This window comes from Mastacembelus armatus, chromosome 20, assembly GCF_900324485.2.
Source record: "Mastacembelus armatus chromosome 20, fMasArm1.2, whole genome shotgun sequence".
NCBI lineage: Eukaryota > Metazoa > Chordata > Actinopteri > Synbranchiformes > Mastacembelidae > Mastacembelus > Mastacembelus armatus.
Window position 1 is genome coordinate 6168478 of NC_046652.1, and position 26449 is coordinate 6194926.

General features: G+C 38.5%; 1 protein-coding gene across 1 annotated transcript in view; it reads right to left on the bottom strand.

Annotated features, from left to right (window-relative positions):
* neto1l (neuropilin (NRP) and tolloid (TLL)-like 1, like) overlaps positions 1–20153 on the bottom strand; it is a 93895-nt gene extending 73742 nt beyond the window's left edge. Inside the window, exon 1 of the mRNA XM_026292830.1 lies at positions 20111–20153. Coding sequence (XP_026148615.1) covers positions 20111–20150 — 40 coding nt within the window. The 5' untranslated portion in view covers positions 20151–20153. The remainder of the gene's footprint in view (positions 1–20110) is intronic.
* Positions 20154–26449: the final 6296 nt, after the last annotated feature.

Sequence of the window (26449 nt, forward strand, 5' to 3'; positions counted from 1 at the left end):
ATAAATAGAAACCAATACACAATAGCCATGTGAAGACTCAAGGTTAGGACTAAATATACAATACCTTTTCTGCCAAATTATTTAGCTATAAGCAATGGAATCAGGTAATCGTACACACCGTGTGATCACTTCTCTATTTATTTTAATTTCATTAGCCAAACACAGATGTTTTATAAAGATGTCACCCTAAGAAAATGGATAATAATGTTACTCAATTTTTCATATTAATTGCCAATAGAAATAATAAATCTAAGCAGCAGCCAGGTAGAAGCCTTTAGTAAAGTGGACCAGGGACATATTCCACACGTGCACTAGAAAACATGATGGGGGATGTTAGAGCATCAGTTTGTATTATGTTCTGTGTTACAGAGATATCAGTGAAATTACTACACTTACATACAGAGAGGTGCCTCTTTAACTAAGTCTTAACTTCACTGATACAACAGCACCAGTTCAACAGCACCACACATAACATCTTCAAAAATCACCACACAGTTGAATAAACAAGAATACTATCACTACATGAAAGATCATTTACTGCAGAACTGTTGTACTAGACAGCGTTACTTTATTTCTTGTTTGTATCTAATGAACTGCCAACCAAGTGTAAATGTGTACATTTGTGGGATTGATTCATTCTTTGGCTTGATGTTTTTAAGGGCAGGGAATATAATTTAACCTTTAACAGGCTAGTTATCAGTTATCACTGCATCATTTGTGCATATATTGAAAACATGACACATTTTTCCTTTTTAAAAATATAGATTTTTTTTCCCCCATCAAATTAATTGGGCATAAAATAGCACTAGTTAATAATTAATGCATGCTTTCAGTCTCTAACATTAATGCTGTCTAGTGCAAGCCAACAGGGCAAACTTCAGAAGAATGTAAATATGTAATTCTTTATTTCTTATTATGATTTTTTTGTAACATGAACAAACCAAATGGCTCTAAAAAAAGTGCTTTATACTATGTTTCATTTTCATGGTCAAAGCTATGCTATGAACTGTATTGTGTAAAGCTATACTGCTAAAAAAAAATTAGGTTAACACTTAAATCACACATTGGCTCTTGGGGAATGAATTATTCTTGTTGTAAATCTTTACTAATGTGTATCCTATAATATGTTAGAAGAACATGACATAACATCGATAAACACAAGCCATCAACCCATGGATGACTGTACTGAAAATCACGCTGATAATCATAATGAATCCAAGTTGCGTCAGTTTCATCACTCTAACTCATAATGTAACTCAGAAGTGTGTATGTCCCCCCACATTGAACAGTTTACTTCAAAATGTACAGTCAGGTAACTGAACAAAGACAGAAAACAGCTAAAACAGACAGTGGGAAGTGCTTTGAGGATTGAGCACCTCCTGGACCAACCACATCATGCCAACCATGATGAAACGGATGGATTCCCCGTCTAGCACGATAGTAAACAAAAGCTATGTGACAGGAGAAGGAGGTCAAGCTCAACTCAACACTCAGAAGAAAAGACACAGACGCTCTCACCCAGAGCCTCTCACAGAGAGACGCTCATTATCGTCAGAGCAAGAACAGAGAAGAGGCCTGCTTCTGTTTCCCGCGCAGAGAAAAGAGTCCAAAGAGAGTCGGCTGCTAAGTTTGAGACCTTCTGCACGTGTGCTGTTGTTCAGTAGTAAATAACTCACTTTAAGCTGTCAGTCACCACACAGTGAAGTTCCACTGAAGCCCCACGGGGTAATAGATCAGTGGCCAGACTAAGAGACAGACTCAGCAAAAAAACTGACACCCCAGACCCACTGGCCAGACTGCAGTCAGACCAGCCTCTAGCTGAATGGCCTGAGCCTCAGTAAACTAGATCCTGATGGTCAGATAAGTAGTCCATAGCCACACTGATGTCTCATCTGATCCTTAGTAGTCTCTCTTAGCTTACCCTCCCCAACTGCTGTTTAGCCCTCAGACTCAAAACACAAATATAAATTAATCTCAAAATTCCTCTTTCCACCGCTGCAAATCATCTCCTGTTCATGCAGCATTTCCAGATGTTTTAATTCATTAATTCATCTAGTTTCTCTGTTCCATTTTCCCCAGTTTCCCCTACCGTGTATATAGCTGAATAAATCTTTAAAATACATCTGTGACTGGTGTCATTGATGTTATTTCACTCAGTAAACTCATCACTGAATCGGGGAACTCTCACACAGATTAGAGACTGATATCCTGCATTGCTCATTAATTGACTGGTCGGTCTGCCTCAAAGGATCTGCTGCTCCACGCTAGCCTGACATTTTTATTTTCTATATGTCAGAATTTACCCAGTGCTTCCGAATGCAGGTTAAACTACAGACCAAAGGGAACCTTATTCAGCTACAGGAGGAGCCAAGGTCAATTTCCAGCTTGAACATATTTATTCAGTTCTGGAGACTCTGGTTATAATCAGCCTGCATAAATCTCTTTGATGATAGCCACTAGAACATCTGCCGGAGCAATAAAAAAATCCGGGGAGGCAACAAAATGTCTGGCTGAACATATGCTAATAGAAATATGAGTTGTTCTGAAAAGTTTGTCCAAAAATAATTGCCACAATGTGACTGTGCTTTCTGTGAATTTTTAAGAATCCTATTGAATGTAGCAAAATTGATGCTGTTATTCCTGTTTCTCCAGTGTGATGATCACATCCAACATTTGATGAGGTTATAAAGTTTAGGCTGTTCGGGTTAGTCACAAACACACATATGTGCAAGTTCACGGTGGGCTGCCCAATGTATCACAGCACTCTCTTAGGAGGTGATTACTGCTTACTAGCAGCAGTTTCTGTTGTCCAAAAAGGGTTCTTTGATATGTCTGAAGTGCCGCCATATTGTCTCAGGCTGTACACTTAGTAGTAAACACCAGGCGTTTGTGAACAGATGCTGAACCATGTGACTGCTCAGTTGCCAAAGACTGTGACAGGACTTTTGGGCTTTGTCTTCAGTGCTTCTGTATAGTTAGTTTTCTGTCTCAGTCCCTGTGAACTTCTGTCACTCAGTGTTTTGGCAAATGAATGGTTGAGTTAAACTTTACATCTGTGGTCTCGTCAGGTTTCAGATCAAGAAGGATTTATCTGCAAAAGGTGCCTTAGTTGGTCAATACACACAGGCATTACAAAAGACAACGGACTCACTCTGTGACATACACGACCACATGGAACAGCTCACCTCCCTGCTTTCTTTCCAGACTTCAGTTCCGGCTCTGGCCTTTGAACGTTGGTTGCGTATTGTGACCCAAGATTCTGTGAATTGGGCACAGCCCTCTGGGCTCTTGCTGTGGGTCGTATCCTGTTCCACATGATACAAAACCAGCCTCTACCACCTCTCCAACCACCCAGACGTCCCAACAGAGTTGCTCGAGAGCTTCACATCTCCATCCCTGCTAGACATTCCTATGATTTAAAGACATGGAATCTCAGAGGACATTGTTTTGGACAGAGATTCTCAGTTCACAGCACAGGTTTGGAGGGCCCCCATGTGGAATCCAATGGACAGAGAGAGTGTGCCAACCAGGACCTTGAGGCTGCCCTCCGTTGTGTCATTTCCCGTCAACCTGCCTCCTGGTCTACTCATCATTGGATTGAGTTTTCCCACAACTTCCTAGTTAGCTCTGCCAAAACCGCATGTATATCCCCGTTTATGGCAGTTAATGGTTTCCAGCTCCCTCTCGTCCCAACCCAGGAAACACTTGTGCCCATCATGACAGGAGGGAGGTCTGTCTGGCCCTCTCACGTTTGGTGGCTCATTATCGACTACTTGCAGACCAACACCATACCCCACACTGGACTATAAGCTGGTCCAGAAGGTATGGTTGGACTCTAGGGACTTACCTCTACAGGTGGACCCACACACACACACACTGTAATGATGTGGGTATATGGGTGTCATACATTATGTGTCGGTGTATGATTGCTTATTTGGATCCACAATGAGGACAGGGATGTATTTATTTTAACATATTTGATAAGCAAAAGACATTTCCCTGCATTTTTCCCATTTAAGGAAAAAAAAAAAAACTCAAACCTGATTGCAGGTGAATTTAGGACAAGCAGAAAAAGTCAAATATTATGACACTTTCTGTTTGGGTATGAATTGTATTCCCAGCTCAAATTGTCCTCTGCATATCAGCACAGTATAAAGCAGCAATTAAAGCAACATTGTCTTCTCTGTCAGCCACTTAAAAAGAATAACAGGAGCTGCTCAAATTTAGAACATAACACTTTGTAACAAATTTGCCAATTGGGTCAGTGCTGGACATACAAACATATATATATATGTGCATATAAGTCTTAAGGCTTTCCTCATGTCTAATTATCAAACTATTAAACTGTTTTAATAACAGTTTGATAGTCACATTCCTAAAAAGGCTATTGTTAAGGGAGCTTTTCCTGTTCAGCATGACGCTGCCACAGATAGGGCCAGCTGTAATTGATGGAGTGCAGAAAAAAGAAGAGATTTGTTATTTTCAGAGAAGCTGAAAGCGTATGCATTTAGATGGGTTTTATGACTAAGGAAGCTGTTTCCAAATCATCCAGTCCTCTTGTCATGTGTCAGGTTGAGTTAATTGTGTGAGGCTAGTGTGGATGAGTGTCTGTGACTGGATAATTGATCAATTTCGTAGCTGTGAAAACCACCCGCAGAGAAGGGTGAAGGTACAGCTACAGAGAGCATACACAATGCTGTAATCTCAGTCTCTGCAAGCCACAATGCAGCATGGAGCTGTGGAATTTCTGTCGTGTAGCAGCAGAAGCCCTGCTGAGAGCTTAGGAATAATTTGGGTGCCTTACTTTGAGTTTAAACCTGAGCTGTCTTATAGGAACTGCCCATGCATCTCCATACAAAATGCCTACAAGACATAGAAACTCTTGCACCATCATTTTCTAATCCTGCACAATTCATGGTTATACAAGTGACACATTTATAGTGTATAATGTCTTTTTGTGCTGTGTGAAATACTCATTCATTTTTTACTTTCTAAACACAATATAATCACCTCCCACAACATGAAACAGCTCCTGAATGGGAATTATTTTTGCTGAAATGTCTAAAATTTAGCCTGGCATTCATCAAAGAGTGGAGCTGCAGTGTTGTGTTTTGCCCTGGCTCAAACAGGATATTTTGCTTTCACGTGTTTTATAGCTTTGCCACGACAAGCTCCCACGGTGCCTTCAGATAAAGCTGGAGAGAAGGAGTGTGTTTACTTTTCTGTGTATGTGGGCAAGTATGAGAGACAGCAAAGAACCAAAAGTACCAAGGGAGCTATATAGCTTTTGTGTATGGGATGTGGCAGTGTTTTCCAGTAGAGCGGCAGACAGCAAGGTAATAGATGGTTGATTAGGGAGGCAGGAGAGAGACTTCAGATTACTCACTGGCAGTGGGTGACAGCATGCTAGGCAGCCTCCTAGACCTATGTCCTAGTACCAGCTTCGGATGAGTAACTGTGAATCTTACGTACCAAAACCACAAGTACCCATTTGATCTGCCAATTGACATTTCAATTTTCTCTGGGCGTGTTCACCTCTTGTATATTTCAACTCAGCATGTCATAAATCTGACTCTTTGCTTGGATCTCTCTTCTGTTATGGTGGCATCCATACAGGCGCACAAAAGGTTAACTGTCTAGTTCATTAAATGTTTCTGTTTATTTCATTTCCGTGTACAGGCATGTGTTATTTATGTGTTAAGGCGTATGTGCTGTGCCAACCTATGCAATACTGTCCTAAATTTCTGCTAACATGCTGATTTCCTCCATGGGTTCCTCACATTGACTAAAACTTAGCAGGAATGGATGTTATGTGTTTTAGTGACTTGTGTCTCTGGTTGTGTGTGAAAGAGACAGTGTGTGTATGCATGCATATTTGAGGCCATTCCACTGCCAGCCCATCTCAAGGCCACATCATTAGAGTAAGAGGGCTTTAATTAGTGAGTCCATGAATATTGAACAGAATCCCACATATCCTGACCAATACGAGACTTTTAATATCAAGAACATTGCACATGTTACACATTGAGTGCTAAGGGTGATTAGCTACTGGTCAGGGTTTTTTTTTTTTTTGCACTTCACACAATGTGTGATATGAAGATATGAAATATCACAATAAAGTATGACTACAAATCAAGGTCGAAGTAAAGAGAAGTCCTGTGACAATACAGGGGATTGAAGCAGTCATGAGGTATGGCTATCTGTGCTCTGTTTTTCAGCCTTAGTCTGCACTCAACAGTGTGAAGAAGAAATGAACAGGGTCCTCTTTTGACTTGATGCATTTCAAATAACAAGGCAGTGAATGCAGGAAACAATGGAAGAGAAAACAAAGCATGTGTACTATAGTTTTGGCCAAGTGGGAGACAAATTAAAGCTGGAATTGAGGTGTTGAGTGCTCGCTCTTTCAGACATTCATGTTTGATTATCCCATCCTTCCCATATTTATTACCTCTGCAGACCTCAGTGTTCAGTGAAACAGCCTCACAATCAAACTCAAATTATTGGGGCCAAAGGATCTGGAGTGGGAGCACTTGTAATTTAAAGGAACGTGGGCATGTATATACCACATGACTGCACACAAACATACACACATACATACAAACTCGTGTTCTGTATCTTCTTCATTTTGGAAATGCCTGCACAGACCCCCAGCATAGGCAGCCTCCCACCCAGAAAAAGCGCAACCCTACCAGACACCCAGGACCCAGCACACAGACCAATCTACGCCCAGAAAGTAAGGTCACCCAACCCAGACAAGGACACAAGTCTCCCGGTCCCCGGAGGCCCCACCTCCAGCAGTGGAAAACAAAACCCTGTAGCCCCCTAATGCCTCAGCCCACAGAGCCCACACACACAGCTACCACAGCCTCCCAGCCCTCTGGGCTCTGGTCCATCAGGACTCCAACACCACCCGATGGAGCTCAGAGCAGCAATGGAAATGTTTATTGAGGAGCAGAGTAAATGGAATACAGCCAACTGTTTTTTTTGATGAAGCAGACATTCTCTCCAAGCTAATATGATCCAGGAGTAGGTTTTTATATTAAATGATGTTAAGCTTTGTTTTTGACTTCCAGCTTTTGAGGATAGTTTTCTTTGCGATGCTTAGAGCAGTAAAAAGCACATAAAATGTATTTGCACCTACACCCAATAATATAATCAATATATATGTATATAATAATATCAATGAGCAAATTGAGGGGGGAGTATTGATCAGGTGTCTTAACCAAGATGATAGGTCTTCACAGACCATATGCCGAAACATTTGGACAGGTGTACATAGTGTGTATGTACCTGTGCAGTGCATTCATATATTTGAATTGCTGAGACTCAGTCTAACATCCTTTGCCCTGTGTAGTGTGTTCTGTGGAGGATTCTGTACTGTATCAGTTGTAATTTTGGGTTTGTAATCATTTTGATGGTCTGTAAGCATAATAGTTTAGGGGTTAACAGACTGATGGATTTGACCATTGAAGGTAGGGATAAGTCAAGTTTGAATGTAACTCAAATAATGGACTTCAGTTGTTGGTATTCACTGTTTCAGATTGGTGTAAGTTTGCATGGAGTAGGTGAAGATAATATTTAGGAATTCCCACAAGGCTGTCAGAGAAGTATCTATGTTAATGCTTTTAAAGCTACTAAAAAAAGTGAAAGTGACCCATACTCAGAATTTATCCCATCCCAAAGTGCACACACAGCAGTGAACACACACCCGGAGCAGTGGGCAGCTGTTGCTGCAGTGCTTGACACTGAGTAGTTGGGGGTCCAGTGCCTTGCTCAAGGGTCTCACCTCAGTCATGGTATTGAAGGTGTACAGGGCACTGGCTATTCACTCCACCCCACCGACAATCCCCCACGTTCAATCTGAGACTCAGACCCACAAATTTCAGGTTACAACGCCAACCCCCTATCCATTAGGCCACGACTATAGTACAGCTAATGAAAGTTCCCTAGGAATATTGCACACTGTGTTTTTTCCCATTTTATATATGGTTTAGACATGTAGGACATTATGTTGTTCAGCATAAAAAAAGACGTATGAAAAAAAGAAGAGGCAAAGAGGATAGAACAGGACGTAAACAGTCCAACACAAACCCAACACTGTGAAAACCGAACTAATCCCAGTCCTTTTGTTACTCACCATATGTACCATGAAGCAGCAGGACGAGGAGAGCAGAGTTTCTCAGTCAGCAGACCCAGGCAGTGGATTCCCTGTGTCCATTGATGTAGTTTATCTGACGGCTTTAGACCATGTCTTCGTCCTGATGGGGAACAGGATTCTGTGTTGGTGCAGGATCTCCTTAGGGACCTGTTTGTTGACACTGTAGTCCTTCCTTTTAGCTTTTCAGCAGCTCCTTCTGTTTACAATGTCTAACAACACTCTGTGTCAGTCACTGTCCATCCGTCTCTCCTCCCTCACAGTTATTTCCTGGAGCTTTAGCTGCTTTACAATAAACCATTTCACCGTGATCTGCCTGCTCTGTGATGTTTTCATTGAGCTTCACAGCTGTTTGTTTTCTGCCGTCAGGTCGACCACCTGTTTCTGGATAAACTCCAGACTCTCCAAGGCCTGAAATTCTTCGTGGAGTGTTTCCACTAAAGATAACCTGGTGTCTAGGCCGAATAAAGCTTTATCAATGGACTCTAATGTCTTTCATATCTGCACCCAGTGATGAAACAGGCAGAGGTGTTTTATTTGTTCTTGTTGGACGCACTATTCAAAGTAGTGATAATGTTGGTGATATGAGGAGACTGTGTATCAAATGCTATTTTCTTTTCATTTGGTGAAATCTATCTGACTTGTGTGGAAAGTGTTGGATTCTGCACAGTCCTGGAAAGTCCATCAAACCCCCTGCTCATCATAAATACTATTGATGATATATGAGGCTTATTTTCTTTAGTTAGTCACGCCAGGACTCTACCATAGGTTAATGTAGTCATAATGTGACCTTTCCCCTTCTTCATAATGTTGGAAATATTTTCCTATGGTGTCATCTTTATAATTGTTGTTTTGAATTTAATTAATAACTGCCTAATGTGGACACATCGCTGGAGCTAATTGACCCTCCCTATGGACTACCTGCCCTATATTATAACTTCAGCTCTCTGTCCTTTTGCAGATCAGCAGCCGTGCACCCTCTGCTGCTCTTACTGTCTGACAGACCATCAGGTAGCACACAGTGTGACACACTATGGCCATTTACTGTAGGTTAGAAACACAAACATGTCAGTGTATGATGGCTGAGTTATTGTTTGTGTAAACACAAAGCACAGATGTGTGTGTCTAATAGCTGCCTATATAGTTGAGGTTACTTAAAAAACTCTAACTCGTCTTTCACTGAGAAAAAATGGAATGGAAAACAATGGAATAAACACACATAGGTTTCACAGAGACTAAAGATATACTGATACTAATCATTTATGAAGAGTTGCATTAATTTACAATATTGTATGACATCACATTATAATAATAATTTGCCAACTCGGTTACTTAACCACAATTCTTGCTGAACCAAATAAATGAAAGACATCAGGCAACAGGCTGAAATGGGTTGGATAAACATTAGTATTCCTCAAGGAGCTTTGTTGTCAGATAAATTGACATTTCCACTATTTCCACACAGCAAAACGCTGTTGTCTAAATGATGAATACCTTCATACATCTGTATGCTGTTCTTTCGGATGTTCCTGTAATTGGCTAACTAATAGAACTCATCACTCAACGTACTCACAGCATCCAGCTACACTTTCTTGACCAAACTTCATAAACCCATGTTACTCTCTCACTGACCCTGTGTCCTGAGCTCCACATTTTGTTTCTGTGTGGCAGTGAACAAGTCTGACATATAAATTCAGATTTTTCACTATAAGAGTGATGAGTGCTTCCTAAATATTATGTTTGTTAAAAATGTGAGGCAAAAATGTAATTTGTATGCCATTAAAAGCTTGTTGAAACAATGAATTTTGAATTGAATGCATCACTGCAGAAAAGGCAGCAGTCGATAAACTCCTGGAAATGTATCCTGAGTTTAAACTTTGCATTAAAGTAAGAGGATTGGTTCTTTTGCATCCTAAACTGTGAAGAATCAGTTATGAATAGATTATATTATGATGTGCAGTATTACATGTGGCTGGTGAAGACTGTCCTCTCTCAGAAACAACAGAAGTGTCAGCTACAACCCAATAATGCAATTCTGAATAAATGCTAAAGGTTAAAATCTTTCAGTGTTCATGTGGTGTGTTTATAGTTCGTGCTTGTCAACAAATTGCAAAAAATGTGTTATAAGAATAAGCAAAAAGAAAAAGTGCAGCCATGTCACATACAACCCTAAAGACAAAATGACTGTGAGAGACAAGCAGCATCTCCCAGCCCATTCTTTCCCTTTCCTGGTCAGAAAACATTCCTTAATTCCCCTTGGTCTACTGTGACATTATTGTTGTTTTGCTGCAGCTAACAATCAAGCACAAGCACATGCAACAAAAACTGCCAGTAAAGGTCAAATGGAAGTTGGCTGAGTTGAAGCTACACCTTTCCTCATGGTGCACTAACTTTAACTTCTTCAATTCACTTCTATTTTTAGGTCTTTGTAAAACCTTATCTTATACTGTCACACTTGTCGGAGTTGATGGAGATAATGAGGATTGTAAGAGCTGAAACTGATTTGGTTCAGAAGGCCTGTTAAAAAATTACAAAAGAGATGTTCAATTGATTAGTCTTGCAAGTTGTAAAATAAATTGGTTTTGATATGAGAAATTCAGCAAGTTCATCTCTAGCGATTTAAATTAGAGACCAAAAAAAAATGTTCACTTTTAAACTTGGAACTTGATCAGGGGAAAAAAAACAACATTTTCAAGTGAGGTCTTGTCCCAGATAATCGTATTTGATGCTTACACATGGTCTCTGTGGAGGATGCAGGCTTGAATATCACAGGTATACAGAAAAGCCTCACTATTTTACATGATCCCACTTCATTGCACTGAATAAATTGTGTGTTGGGAACCACACTTCATGGTGAGTTACAGTAAAAATACATTTATTGTCCACAGTGAGCTTGATAAATATGTCAGTCCCAACAGCAAGAAGCATGTTGTCAAGAGAAATAATCAATCAATTATTAAAGATTGTGTCTGCAGACTGTAGGATGTGTATTATGATGATGATGTGTTTTGGTTTACAAACTGATGTGCCACAAATATTTTGTGTATTTCGTGATGAGGCACCATATTTAAATCTTGACCCTTTAGTAAACCCAGTGCTATGGCAAAACAGCCTGCTTGGCTTGCTTTCATTTTGGACACCTCTTTATTTATGGGTCTGATTGCTTGCTCCTCTTTCTCACCAGGAAACACTGAAAATTCAGGGCCAAAGAACTGATGTCGCACTGGCAAGCTCAGTTCAACTGCGAGAGGGCAGTAGAAAAGAAATACTTGTGACATAACCATTATACCCTGGGATTTTCCTTTCTCAGAAGCCTCACTTCTGAATTGCAGACTCATCTGACTTTCAGTGGACCTTCTCTATTATGTTATTAACCTAACGAACAAAAGATCAGCAATTAAATCAGCAGAAAAGGATTTGAGTGTCAGGGCTAGTCAATTAGCTTTAAATCAATTTGAATTTGAATTTATGAATGGAGTGCAAAATGTTTCCTTGTGTTTCAAAGACCAAGAACTGCAACACTTCCTCAAACCAGAGTGGAAAATACTTGGTGGATTTTTCCCATCTTATATAAACCCCTTATGAGAAAGCAGGTGGTGTGGTGAAGATATTTCAAAAAAACCTATGTGGTTAACTTTAGGCACAACTATACAACTATGTTTAGGTTTAAGTAATAATAACTATATAGTTTAAAGATATGGGAACATTTAGGGGGAAAAAACTGTGGATAGTATTTGAAACAAAAGCTGCTTGGTAAAGTTTAGGAACTAAAACTATTAAAAGGTACTTCACAAAGCAGCAACAAACTGGTATGTATATACAGACCATAGCAACCAGTTTGTTGCTGCCAAATGCTCTTTTTCTTAAATGTTTTTAATTCCGTGTCAGGGGAAGATTTAAATTTGGTGTTTTGCCTAAAGCACTGAATGTGGCATTAGTTAAGCCTCTGAAGGAAAAGTAGTTTAAAAAAAAATCTATCAACACCCAGTAATTATGGACCAATTTTCAGCCTTCCATTGGAAAGCAAAATTATGCAGAAAATGGTGGATGCACAATTTACAAGTTTTGTTGATGCAAACACATTGCAAATGATTCAGTCTGGTTTCTGTGCTTTTTGTTGTCCACAGACAGCCTCAGTAAAAGTCACTGATAAAATCTCTCATAGGAATGAACTGGCATCCACTTCTCCTTTAATACATGAACTGATGGAGTCCTGTGGTTTTAGCCTCAGTTGTGCACTCTATGAAAGCATGGACATATTTAACTGTTATAGTTAACCAATAAGTAATTAATAATGTGGTTGACATATGCAACATAAAAGCAGTGATCTATACATGACAACAGCAACTGAATATAAGAAATGAGCAGAAGCTCACATCACACTGTCAACTCTCAAGGATATGGAAATAAGGACTGACTGACAGTCTCATCTTCTACTGTCAATCAGTGTGCTCTGATCACAATGCAGTCAATTTTTTCAAGGCTCAAAAGAAGACAGACGTCTCCCTATCCTCACTCTAAGACAAAAAAAACAGCAACATGTCATTTAAATGGCTGGCAGGGTTTTGGCTGCCTATGTTCAGTGTCAAAGCAAGCCAAAGAAAAAAGATGATTCCTTTTGACCTCTTCCATCTGAACAAGTGTCTCTTTGACACATAAAGCATTTCTGGTGCGTTAGTGTCAGCAGCACTTCCTACCCTTATCAGCCAGCCTTTCATATGCATTCACCCTCCCCACCCAGTAGAAAATACATGTGCTTTTTGTGACATACACTTACAGTCATGTTTCCAGGGGACATTTACTGAAGATTTACTCTAACCATGACTGCAGTCACTACTGGTATAACTCTGACCCTTACACAAGCTTAACCCAAGTCCTTATCTTAACCTTAAAACAAGCTGCCACTCTAAAATTGAATGATTTATATTTTGGGCACTTGCTCTTTATCCCCATAAGGGCATTAAGTCACCACAGTGTGACTGTCTAAACAGATTTATCCATGCATCCATCCATCCATTATCTACTGCTTATCCTGGGACATTCAGCGTCATGGGGGAGCTGAAGGCAATCCAAGTTAACATTGTGCAAGAGATGGACTGATTGCTAGACAGATTTATGCCCTCACAATATGAATATTAGTATAATAATTATGAGTAATTATATAATAATAATAATAATAATACTGTGTCAAATACTTTAACTTAAGCTTCATCCTGAGTAACAGAATTTGAAAGATAGAGTGCCTTGTGGTCCACGTATTGACAAGTCCATGAAGAGCTGAATCAAACAGGAATGAGCTTTATCTTTTAAAGGACTTATGGGGCTGATGTGATGACAATTCACATTAATTAACATCAATATATACACAACATTATAAATCACTAAGCAAACCAAAATTGCTCCTAATAGAACAAGGAGCAGGCAGCAACATGCCCGTCACACAAACTGAGAAAAACAGTGTGTGACTAATGTTGAAGTTAAATTTTGTGTCTCCCTATTGAGGTTGGAAAGCCTACTGCAAATGAAAGAATCTTCTCTTAAAGCCAGGCACTGAGCCAAGCACAATGTCTGTTACCACTGCCAGCTCTAAGGACTGTAGCTATTTTTCTTCTTTTTATGTTTGGCACACAGGGAACAAACAAAGGATTCAGTCAACAACAGCAAAGGAGGTCAACATTTCATATGTTGCAATTAACCTACAGCAAAACATTTTGGTGCACATTTTGGCTTTGTAAAAAAGAGCAACTAAACTCCTTAGCTGCTGGTTAGTTGAACTGGTATGACAATGAAAAGCTAAATAAATACACAAATATGGGGGATTAAATGAAGTTAAACGAACGACAAATTATTACAAGTGGAGAAGAGACTAAACTTCATTGATCCACAAGGGAAACTGCTTGGTCGCAGTAGCTCAGTTACACACAAAACAAGGAAAATAAAAGCATATATACACTATAAACATACGTAACATAGACATGCAAATAAGTGAATAAGGTGCAATAACAAACATGAATTAGATGGAATAATCTGTTGCAAAGGGGTGAATTGTACAGATGCAAAGTAGTTACAGTAAATCAAACACGGAAAGCAGTTTATTTATACAAATTTGAAGTGAAGCTCTGAGGTCATGATCTCCTCTCGCTCATTTATATTGACAGCTAATGTTTGCCAGCATGTGTTTGCAAAGATACTGATATGAACATACAATTATGGTACATACTTATAGTGTGAGATTGTTCTAACAAGGTGTACAGATTAAAACCTTAGGCCCATTCTAGTAAGCCTATCTCTGTTTCCTATATGCATTCACCTTGACTGCAAGCTCACTTAATGTGTGACAACCAGCCTTTGCTTGGTGTGCATTACTGTAATAAGCAATCCAAGTACACTGTGAATGTGAGGAGTAAACTGATGACACCTTTACCTGTCCTCATTTTTAATGATGTCCTGTTTAATGTTGTTTCTGTTTAACATTGTGCTGCCTGCTCTTGGTGATCGTGTAACCACAAAAATCAGGACCCAGGGAACGAGAGAGGTCAAAGGGCAAATGTAGTGGGGTATCAGGGTTAGTGAGCCTGACTGAACAATGCTGTCATTACCTTCAGTCGTAGTATCTGATGACAATGTCTACTGGAACATTTACTCATTTGCTTAATAACAGACTGTCTAAGAATCAGGGATGGCAGTAGGAAGTCAGGAACAGAGCAAAGAAGAAAGTAAATATCAACTTGCCTCATTAACAAGGACTGGCAGCATGTACGTGTTCATCACAATAGATGCATAAACTGTTTAGAAATACACTTGTTAAAAACTTTATTTTAAGCTGGGGACTGAAAATACTAATAGCAGGAAGTACCCAAAATTTTGAAAATTACACCAACTCATTTCTTCACTAGAGGGTTTAATGAGACTCAACCCAAACTCACACTATAAGCTGCTCCTAACTACTCTTGGCCCCCTTTCATAATGTTCGTCATCTTCTCATCATCCTGTTTTCAACAAAACTACTGTATCGTTTGGTGATGAGCTGATGAGCCAAACTTATCTGAAATAAGTTTTGACCATCTGTCTCCGGACTCCGGACAAGGTGCAGACTACTTACAAATTTAAATCATCTTAGTTCAGTACAAAGTAAAAAAGTAAATGTTGTTGTTAAATATGTATCTGGGGTGGAGGCTCCTCGTGAAGTCTACTGTCATCTCCACTGTTTTTAACATGTTTAGCTCCATGTTGTTGCTACCACACTACATCCTCCCATCTGCACGCAGACTTGTCACTGTCTCGAATGAGACTGATGATGGTTGATTCATCTGCAAACTTCAGAAGTTTAACAGAGGTGTGCTTTGAGGTGCTTTTGTTGGTGTAGAGGGAGAAGTGCAGGGGGAAGAGCACACATCCCTGAGAGGCGTCTGTGCTGATTGACCAGCTGCCGGGTATGAAAATTCACTGACAGGGAGGTTGCACTGCTAAATTTTACGTGCTGTCATAACTTCACCAGTGCCCCAGTGTGCTTTCCACATAGTTGTTTCCTCCAGGTGGCCAAGAAATTACCTGCTCATCCAATTAATATCTCCAAACAACTTTCTGCATCAGTGATGACCACTAAAAGACTGATTGGAGTCCTCCAGTCTTTTTGTTTTTTTTACTTTTATATCATTATTTGATACCATGCTCAAGAGCTGGATCGTCACCTCACTAATAAGCCAGATTTACAAATAGCATGCTGTCGGGCTGCAGCAAGAAAGCATGAAAGCAGGCAGATGCAGACATTCAGCCCAAGCTGCTGCTGATGCCAGATGAAATGGCAGACCACAGTGGAAATGGCAGGCACACAGGCAAAGTACAGCAATTATCAATCACATGTGCTGTTGGACCAACTCATAGCTTGTACCATGATTGTCAAACATGATGGATTTCGACAGATGAACTGATTTGCTGTGAAACCCTCCACTTACTGTCTTATACATCTTCAAAAGTAAATTTCTGTGGCTGGTATCCGTATGTTTAACAGACCCTATTTTTTTTAACAAATGTTATGTGGAACTTGTGCTTCATTAAGTATGACAACATCAGTCATATTGACCACATCTCACCGAACAATTTATCAGCTAGCCACTGTACTACACTCACTTCAGTGTTGCCTCAGTGTGAGCTCTGAGAAATACTCTGTGTCACTGCAAAAATGGTTCAATCTGACAGTCAGTAGAAATTGTTATAGTTCTACACAGGCAGAGAGAAGGGAGGAAAATTGCCACACTCAAATAGTGTAATCTGAGCCTAATTTCAATTAGAGGAGTTAAACTTGGGTGTGTATAAAACGCTAATGGTGTCTGTAAATCTGTTTGTTCATTAACCATACATAATGAAGGCAGATCAAGCAATCAGAGGTGGCATGGCAAATGTAACTGATATCAAACAAGTGAGACTGGAACAGATGGAGAGACATTTAAAGTTAGAGGAGGCTTTGATTGTATTTAATAGGAATAGGAGACACCAGCTATAACAGCCAATTTCACTACTAACGTTATGGATATCTCTTACTGTCGTGTCCACACATGACATTGAATGAACTAAAAACAGAGAGAAAGCATCCTGTTTGTTGCTGGAAAGCATGGGAAAACTATAGAAAAGTGATAGACATGTACACCGAGAACCCAGAAACCCTCATTAAAAAATAATAGGATGGCTGTGAATTGGGAATAACTGACAATAGTCGGCTACTGTCTACTTGTGACACAGGCCTGGGAATAAAAACGAAAGGTTATACAAAAAGTGTAAACAGGTGGTAATTAAAACTATGGTGAAAAATAAATCTTAGCCAGATTGAAAATTAATTCAAAGAAGAGATAACAAAATACTTGAGCTGTGTCATTTAATGATAACAATTATCATTATGCAGTCTTACCTCAAAAAACTGAAGCACTTAAAGGCAAGTTTTCAGAACTACAGAAAATATTATTCAACATTAGAATTTAGCCATATGTACATACATGAGGTGGTTTGTTTTTCAGCCCACATAATAAGCTAATCACTAAACTGTCAGTGGCCATGATGTCTCAGAAATGACATAAGTATCTTTTACATTTTCTCTACAGTTCCTTGATATTACTACCCTTTTTTCATGATGCCAAAGGACGACTACTAAGTTATAGTTTAATTTTGTGCTGTCAAATATCGTAATGTGCAGGACAATCACTTAGTGATTTCTGTTCCATTCTTGATTTGATAATGTCTTTTATTTTTAACTCAACCCAGCTTCATTACATGGAGTTATATTATCTTTTGATTAATAGATCTAACTCTATTGCTATGTGAGGGTCAAACATTATGTAAAAAAGAAATGTTGCAGTCAGAGGCGGTACATTCTTCTGACTGTTAAATAATTAGCAGGTTGAATGCATTATACAAAAATCATGAAAATGTCTAAATTACTGCCATTTAACATCTTTCAGGCTGGGAAAACCTCAAACTTTTTGTCTTCACTTTAATATTTAAATATCTCATTTGATCCACTGGATGAGTAGGATCATTCCTTACACTCCCAGTGACATTTTACATGTTTAATGCACAGTGGAATGAAAGAACCAGTGCTATGCCATCAATGAAGGCGGCCCAGCCAGGTAAATACTACAAGCTGAGTGCTTGTTTCACGATATATAGTCCTCATCAGTAAAAGTTTGATTATTTTGTTATACTATATGAAATTATTGCTAATGCAACATCATATTGGTACTTCACATTAAAAGCATCCAGCCTGTGAAACACAGGGAAGCTTTTAATGTGAAGCAGTCACAAAATATGGAATATGTTGATGCAGCAAGCACTGACAGTGGTCATTCAGAAGTGAATCTAAAAACCAAGACATCAGTCATTTAGGGCTTTTTGTTAGTTGTTATCATCCCATAATTATGCATCAGGAGGGGAAAACTCTATCAATAGGCCATAAGGTGCATCAATCCAGTGGTGCTTTTGCATTTAGATGCCGGTGAGGCAGGAGCAGGCCCTCTGATTGTTTGCCTTGGTTTGCCAGTGACTCCCCAGCACATTACATCTAGTTTCTTGGCTAGATTGTCTGTGTTTGGACCATTGTCTTTGGATTTACGCTTCCTGTCTACAGTATGTTGTAGACTGCTGTCTTCCCTGGAGAATTGGCCCAGGCCTCATTTCCTGACCAGAACCTGCTTTCAGACATTCCTCCCCAAACCTATACCTCTTCAAGGGCAGCTTTCTCAGCCTTAAATGTCCCTGGTCTTTCTGTCTTGGATTGCAGACATCAAGTGAGACAAACTAGCAAGTGAATCTAATGCCCAACCCTACCTCTCCAAACTCAGGGCCTATCATGATAATTTGGCATGAAAAGAGCTGTTCCTTTTAATAATAAGTGCAAATGATCACAAAATACCTGTAATAGTAACAGGTCTGGCTCCAGGAGAGGCTGAGGTTTCCTGTAGGTGGCAGAACTATAAACAATCATTGGAGCTTCACTGGAGATCTTCTGAATTGCTCTTTGCTCGGCCCCTCTCCTGGGACCAATTTGTCTTAGGAGACCCAACCAGAGAGGCATAAACCACTCCACTGCATTAGAGTGGCAATTCTTGTTGGTGTAGAGTGCCTTTCTCTCCTCTACCCACTCACCCCAAACTGTCCAGCCTGTTTATGTTAAATGTTAAAGGGAGTTTTTCCTCTCCACAGTCACCACATGCTCACTCACAAGGTCTATGCTGAGTTTCTATGCAAAGTGCCTTGAGATTATTATTTGTTTAGTTGGTACAAATACAGTGACTTGAACTGAGTAGCCCAAGAGAAATGTTAGATGAAAAGCTGGAAGTGTCAGGGTATATATTTCCATGTCCACAATGGTAACCAGCTTTACTGCAGCAATGACAATGCAAAAACAACAGTGTAAAGTTTCTTCTTGTGATGAATGGGAAAGCAAGCAATGGGAAATACCACACAAACTTCTAGTGTATAAAAAAGTGAAAGCTCCAGTTCACTCTTAGAGTCTGACTTTGATAAATATAGTTTGACCTGTGGTTGAACCAGAAAATATTTCTGTCAGTCAGTACATGCCAGCAAAAGATAAATATGATTACAATAAAAAAAGGTACATGGTCTACTACTATCTCAAGACAGAAAAACACTGCCATAACCAAGTTTACTTTTGTGTAGACTGTTGCTGTGGCCGTAGCTTTTCAAAATGGATTTTAAAAGCACACATAAAACTACCTGATAAAATGTGGCTAAGTCATAAACATAAAAGAATGTTTTTGAGTAAAAAAAAAATCAAGTAGGTAAAGAACTTTAAACCAGTGGCATATTATAATTAATAATTATTAATGTGGTAATTTGTCTAGTTTTTAATGTAAGTTGTCTTATCGTTGTTCTACTGATAAGGGTTTTTTCCATTTCTGCATGCTTTTCATCTTACCCTCATTATCCTATCACTGCCTCAATGCCAGAATAATTTGAAATGGCACTGGACCATCTTTTACATTAGGGTTAGATCATCCATTTGACTGTAAATTATATAATTGGAAATTATTCCAATAATGTCTTTCTAAAATAGCGATTAAATCAGTGAAGCCATAGGTAACTCAAGATAATCAAACTGGGATGGAAGGCAGAGAAAATGATGAAGACAAGGAGAGTGAAAGAAAAGAGAAAGCTTTTTGCAGGGCCAGCCAAGCAGCAATTGCTCTGCACAGTTGAGCAGTGGAGATAAGCCACAAAGCAGATGCCTGCATATCAAGTGCTTGCCTTAGTTGCCACTTTTTAATAGGTGACTCACAGCTCTGATTCATTGGAGGAAAAGGGTTATATGTTTGTGAATGTACCATATTACTTTCCTGTGTGTATGTGTAACTGTCAGTATGTTGCAGTCTGAATGTTTGTGGGATTAGGAGGTGTTCAAGACAAAGGGAAATGTCTTTGAGAGGGTCATGGTCTGGTTATTACCTTTGCTCAGCCTCTGTGACAGGAACAGAACAGGAGGCATCGATCATGTGTAGCTCAGTGACCGCGGAGCCATTTGAGATGCTTGGAGAGAGAAATTTAATTATTAAGAGCTGATTGAAAACTGAAATATAGTTGCTTCTTTTGCTGATATCTGTAAAAAGCTTGATACTTATGGTACCATGGCAAACAGATCAGAAGATATCAGTGTGACATATATATATTGACCAGCAACCAACAGTGTGAATTATAGTTCATGCAGATGTGTCAGTGTCAGTGTAACTCCAGCAGCTGAAATAATTTTCTGGTGCATTTTCTATCCCCACATGCACAAACATCTCTGCAGTATCTCTCCCAGGAAAGTTTGTTTTGTTTTTTCTCTCTGCAGCATTGATGCTTCCTATTATGTTTTCATCCTTGTTCAATTTAGTCCTGCATCTTATTCCTCTGATGCCTCCCTTTAAAATACAATCTTTATATGAAAGACATGTACTGGACTAGAGTAAGAATGGGGTTCTTTTTTTCCAGATTATATCTGTTTCATGCCAAGTTGTGAAATGTGAAATAATAGTAGAGGACATAGGCAGAACAAACATTGACAAACATTGATAAATGCATGCCCTGCACATCACAGTATAAATAAATATAGACATAAATAAGTATAGAAATAAAAAGGTATAAATATGAATACAAATACACAAAGATAAAGTGATTTGATGCTAGCCACAGCACACCTTAAATAAATAACCTGAACTGAAAATAAAATGTTTATGTATCTGCTATGTGAATATCCTATCTGTGCAGTGTATTGGAGGATCTGCGAATTACAGGGAAGAAAAAGAGGTGGGGGACCAAAGCTATGGCTTTAATAAGCAAACATCAGGGTGACCTACCCAATTAAGAGGCACTCCATAGCAGAAAATGTCAGCGCACATGAGATAATAGATTAGAATTAGCACACACCATTATTACTAAAAGTCAGTGTGTCAGTGATTTTTCTCTTGCTGATTAGGCAAACATCAACAACAAGATGAATGTGTGAAAATCAGTTATTGATTTTACCCATCTAGAGACTCACACTCCAACGGACTACTGAGACCACTTCTCAGCATCAGAGACGCTGGAGGATTTGTCTTTAAAGGTCATCGATGATGATGCATGCTTCAGACATTTCAAAGAGCAACTCCAAACTGTGCAGTGCCTGACAGGACTTTAGGATATTATACAGACGTGTGAAGAGATAATTAGACTGAAAGTGGAATGAAATTTAATTTGTTTATTAACAGGAATGTTTGCTGAGCATACCTGTTTTTCTTCCTGCTTCACCTCTATGAAGTTCAAACTGTTTAAACTGCAGCTGATTATTAAAGGCCATTTCCTGTGCTTTTTCTTTTTGGTGGAACTCCTTAGAGACTGGATACAAAAGTGAAAAATTAAAATAAAACTCAAATGCAGGTTTCCAGGAGTATTGTAGGTATAGTATAAACACTCATCTTTGGATTTTAGGATGGTGTGAAGTAGTACTACTACTACTACTACTACTTTGCTTCTGTTCTTATACAGAAAACAGAGATGTGATACTTTATATTGGATGAAAATCAGACCCAGAGTAAAGAAAGGTTTCTGTTTTTTTAATGTTTTTTTCATTTTAATTTAAGGTACACATAAGGTAATTTGTGGGCTTGTAAATTTTCATCAAATAAAATGTTTTTCATGACACTTTTCCTCAGCATTTGAACAAATTCTCATATCAAAAACTACCCATAATACATCTGAAATACGGACTCATATGTCTATACAATAAATAAATATGAAGCCAGTATAGCTTCCCACAATCCTCTACTTACCACTTTCCTATCTGAACTTCATGCTGGACCATGAAAGTACAGGATATGATATAACCTTTCCCATACACCTCAAGGGCAGACCAAATTATCACTGTCTCTGTCATGCTCTGCACAAGCTTAATGGACATACCCCTTTTTCAGCTGAAACAAACACAAAGAACAATGGACCATGTTTTCACTGCACTGCTGGCCCTGGTTCTATTGGAAGCCATCCTGGTCTTCTGTGTATCTTCTGTGATCAGCTGTTTTAACTAATCAATTTTTACTGTAAACCAGTTCAGCCCAATCTGCAGTTTTAAGAATGGTAAAGATGGCTGGCTACCCTTTATTATCCAAAGTCAACAAATCCAATATTTTCCATCACCTTAAAAATGCTGGACTAAATAGCAAAGCGAGGGTGATTTATCTGATGACAGAGTTTGCCTGAAGCAGATCAGTTGGAAAAGACACACACTGAATCACTGCAAGTGCTGTCATAGAGTAACAGGCACATTGTGGTCGCACTGGTTTGACTAAATTCATATGACTGTGATACTAACAATTGTATATTCATAAATAACACTTAGTAGGTCTTTGCAAGGTTTCTTTGTACTCTGATCTTAATCTGTCCTGCTCTGCTGTACCGGCCTTTCAATGCTGAGATCTTACTGTTCGCTTAGTTAACATACACAAGCACATACACAAAATCCATCTTTAGAGGATTCCCACACTGTTTCAAAATTTATATTGTTTCTTTGTTTTTTACTTACACCCACATATTTATATAGCTTCATGGGTAGATTGTACCTTATGTTTGCTACAGCCAATACTTATCGTTATAGTATTGCTCTTTAGTGTATAATAAATCCTGTTTGATGAATGTTTACTGGGATTATTGCAATTTTTGCCCTTATATTATTTTAAGCCAGCCTCTGTCATCCAGAGAGCTCAGAGTGTCCAATACATGTGAATGTATGTCTGGAATAACAAACAAAACACAACATGTTAATTTTAAAGGTGCTGTTAGGCACGTTCTGTTATACTTGGACAAAGCCAGCATGAATAATGCAGTGAAGTAGTATATTGTGCCATTTTATTTCCTTTATGGATTCATTATGCAAAAGGGGATGATTACTCTATTCAAATGTCCAGTATAATGGCAGAGACACAGCAGGACATCAGCAAAGACCTAGCAGCAATGAAGGCCAACTGTCGTGTCACCAAATGTTGCCTTTGTCTGGACCAAAAAGTGATACTTCAATACACTACACAGACCAAAGCTGTCGGCAAACTAGCATGTATGCTCTGCACCCTGTTGGAAGAACTTGGACTACGAATATACAAACCATAAATGGTAACATTTTGCAGTAATGTACACAAAAAACATGAGTAGTTACTGAGGAACAAAATAATAGTTTATGATCTGTTAATAAGTAGCTCCTGAATAATTCTACATTATGAACTATATAGTAAATAATGATGAGATACTACTAAACAGATCGAGATACTATATTAGTCAATTGGTACTTAATGATTACTTCAAGTATTTGTAAAACAAAATACAGAGTTTTTATAGGTACTTCTCTAGAATATACCTGATAAAAAGTTGCAGCTACCTAACTAGAAAAAACAAACAAACAAAAACAAAACAAGTTGTATACTAGAAAATTTGCAATGAGACAATCCTGGCATTACCGTATGCACTGCAAGCATGAAAGGTTTCTGCAAGTAGTGTTTTGCTGCCTGCTCTTTTATGGAGAAAGAAAGATTTTACTGATCTTTATGGAAGAGGATTAAAAAAAAAAAAATCTTAAAACCTTTGCATTTCAAGGTCAAAATCAGTTTTTGTCTCTGTTTTGTTATTCTTTTTGCAAAATAAAAACAGTTGCTAAAATCACATCATTCGTTGCTTCTTATCTTTCCATTGGACAAGGTAATTTGGCAAGGAATGGAACATGATATAGTAATGAACCATAGCAGACCACTGCCAACAAAATTAATTTGGAAGTCGCTTTAGAGCGATTTAAAATGATTAAACATCAGATTAATGACCAACATAATAATCTAGTGGAACTTTGAAATGTGCACCTTAATCAAACATTCAGAGTTCAGCAAGGGGCAGAACACAAACACAAACCTGTCTGTCTGAGTTACGGCTCTGCTTTCTGATTATTTGTCTTTGTCTTTTTGACATGTGAAGCCAAACGCGTGTGGAAGTACATAAACAATTTTCAATCATGTAAACAGAATTTGAATAGGACCTTTCTTGTGATTTTGGAATAGTATGAACCCTAGAACATCTCATTTCATTTTAATATTTCAGGTGATTACAACAGAAACAAATTAAATCCTTTCAAATAAAGGGTTTTACTGTACTTTTCTCTTACATTACATGGTGGAAAGATGTGAAACTATGTTATTTGATTTAGGAACATTTGGTGGCTTTTAGTCAGACTGTGTGAGTGACAGCAGCAGGGAATCAGAGAGGATTAACTGAGTCTTTAATGTTTCCACCCTGCATGCAAAACAGTTCAGCTTGTCATTTAAGATTGCATCCACAAAATGCTGCACAGCTACATCAGTGGCTTTTAAGCAAAGAGGAACATACGTACATGTGAAGACTTTTAATGTGCATTGTAACAATGATACAACATTAGGAGCATTTGATACAGAATGTTTCATTAAACAAAACCTTCTATTCTTGTCTAATGAAATCTGCATTTTTTAAATCCTATTTTCTAAAGAAATTGTAAATTATTGAAATATAAAGCTTTGAAGGTGATATGAAGTGAGAAGACAGACAGATTGTTCATGTTAGCCTTTTTTTGTTAGTGGATGCTGAACCTGTAAAGAATTAAGTAGGTGAAATGACAAAAATGGCAGTGACTCATGTTTAGTCAATGATATTTTAGTACATAATCATCTACACAGCTGGGTATTAAGCTCGACTAAACAAAAAAGGGGTTGGCTTTTTGGTGCTGTTTGGTCTCTTTTGTTCCGAGCAGATCAAATGTGTCTGAAATTCCTATTTTTATGTAACTGGATTCCACCAAAATCTGACTGACATGACATATAAATTAATATAGGTTTACTAAGAAACTGTAAATTAACATTCATTAAATCGGATCCAATTAGAGGTTGATAATTACCTAAACTCATACTGACTTGATCATCATTATGCATTAATTTATACATAAAAACACTATGTAATACACTGGTTTGCATTATTTAGGCATGTCTTTTGTACCCTTATTATAAAGTGTTATAATAAGGGTACTACATTATTGTTGCACCAATCAAAATGCCTGCATTTCTGATTTCTCATGTTGGTACTAAATGCATAACAAATGAATGCATAGCAAATATTGTTCAATATTCTTGGTAATGACTGTATCTTTGAAGAAAACAATTTGTATTAATTTGAATCAAACAATAGATAAGCATTTAATATCAGTTTCATATCTAATCAGTTTAGGTGGACAAAACTGAGCAGGGACAATCAGAGGCTAGTGAGAGGCGTCTGAGACATACAAGCTGTTCGAGCCAAGAATTAAATCCAAAGGAGTAAGAAAAAGCCAAAGTCCAAGATATAGACAGAGTCCAAAAACCGTAAAATAGTACAAACAGGTAAACTCAAGAATCACATGGATCACCAGCAACACATGGATACTGAGGGTACAGTACGGTGAGCACATTGTACAACCCTTGCAAAAAACAAAAGGTGACAGACGAGTATATACATATGTGGCAGAAAATAATCAGGTATGTGGAAACAGTGTGAGAGGGAGTCAGGACTGGAAAATGAATGAATGAGGAGCAGATGAGAAACGCAGAACAAGGTGTAAATGAATCACTAGAGTGGATGAGGAATGACAGTTGCTAGAAATGTCTAAAACCCAACAAGTCCAGGAAAACATGGACCAGAGTCAGGAAGTGTGACAGGAGCACTTCCATCAGACGATCAATATCAATCACATTTTATCACTGCAGACCCAGCAGAGGGGAATGAACAGGGAGTTATCTTTGCTTTCTTTTTGAAAAAGAAAAAAAATCTAATCCTGTTTATATTTCAAACAGTTCATTTTTACTGTCACTTCAAATGTTTAGGCCAGCAATAGGCTGCCATGCAGTTTACTCACTCAGTTAAGCAGCAGCCAACCTCTTTTGATAAAATAATCTTGAATAGATTTCATGCAGACCCAGCCAAGTGTAATGTATCTCCTGTTCACCAAGAGGCACGCTTTGCTGAGAATTAAACTTCTGTTAAATTTAAAGTTTCTCCTCTTCTGTCTCAGTCTTTTTAATATCATGACTGTCTTCTGGCACAGCTCTAGATGGCCTCCCCCTGAGGAAGCTGACAGATTCAAACTCTGTAGTGATTTGCTGACAGTAATTCTCACACTTTTACCAACCTGCTGCTGTCAGAGAGGTGTGGGCAAAACAGCATTTTTTATTGCCTCCCATAAAGAGAAACTACAGTGGAAATATATGTTGACACACAGTATATTCAAATCAC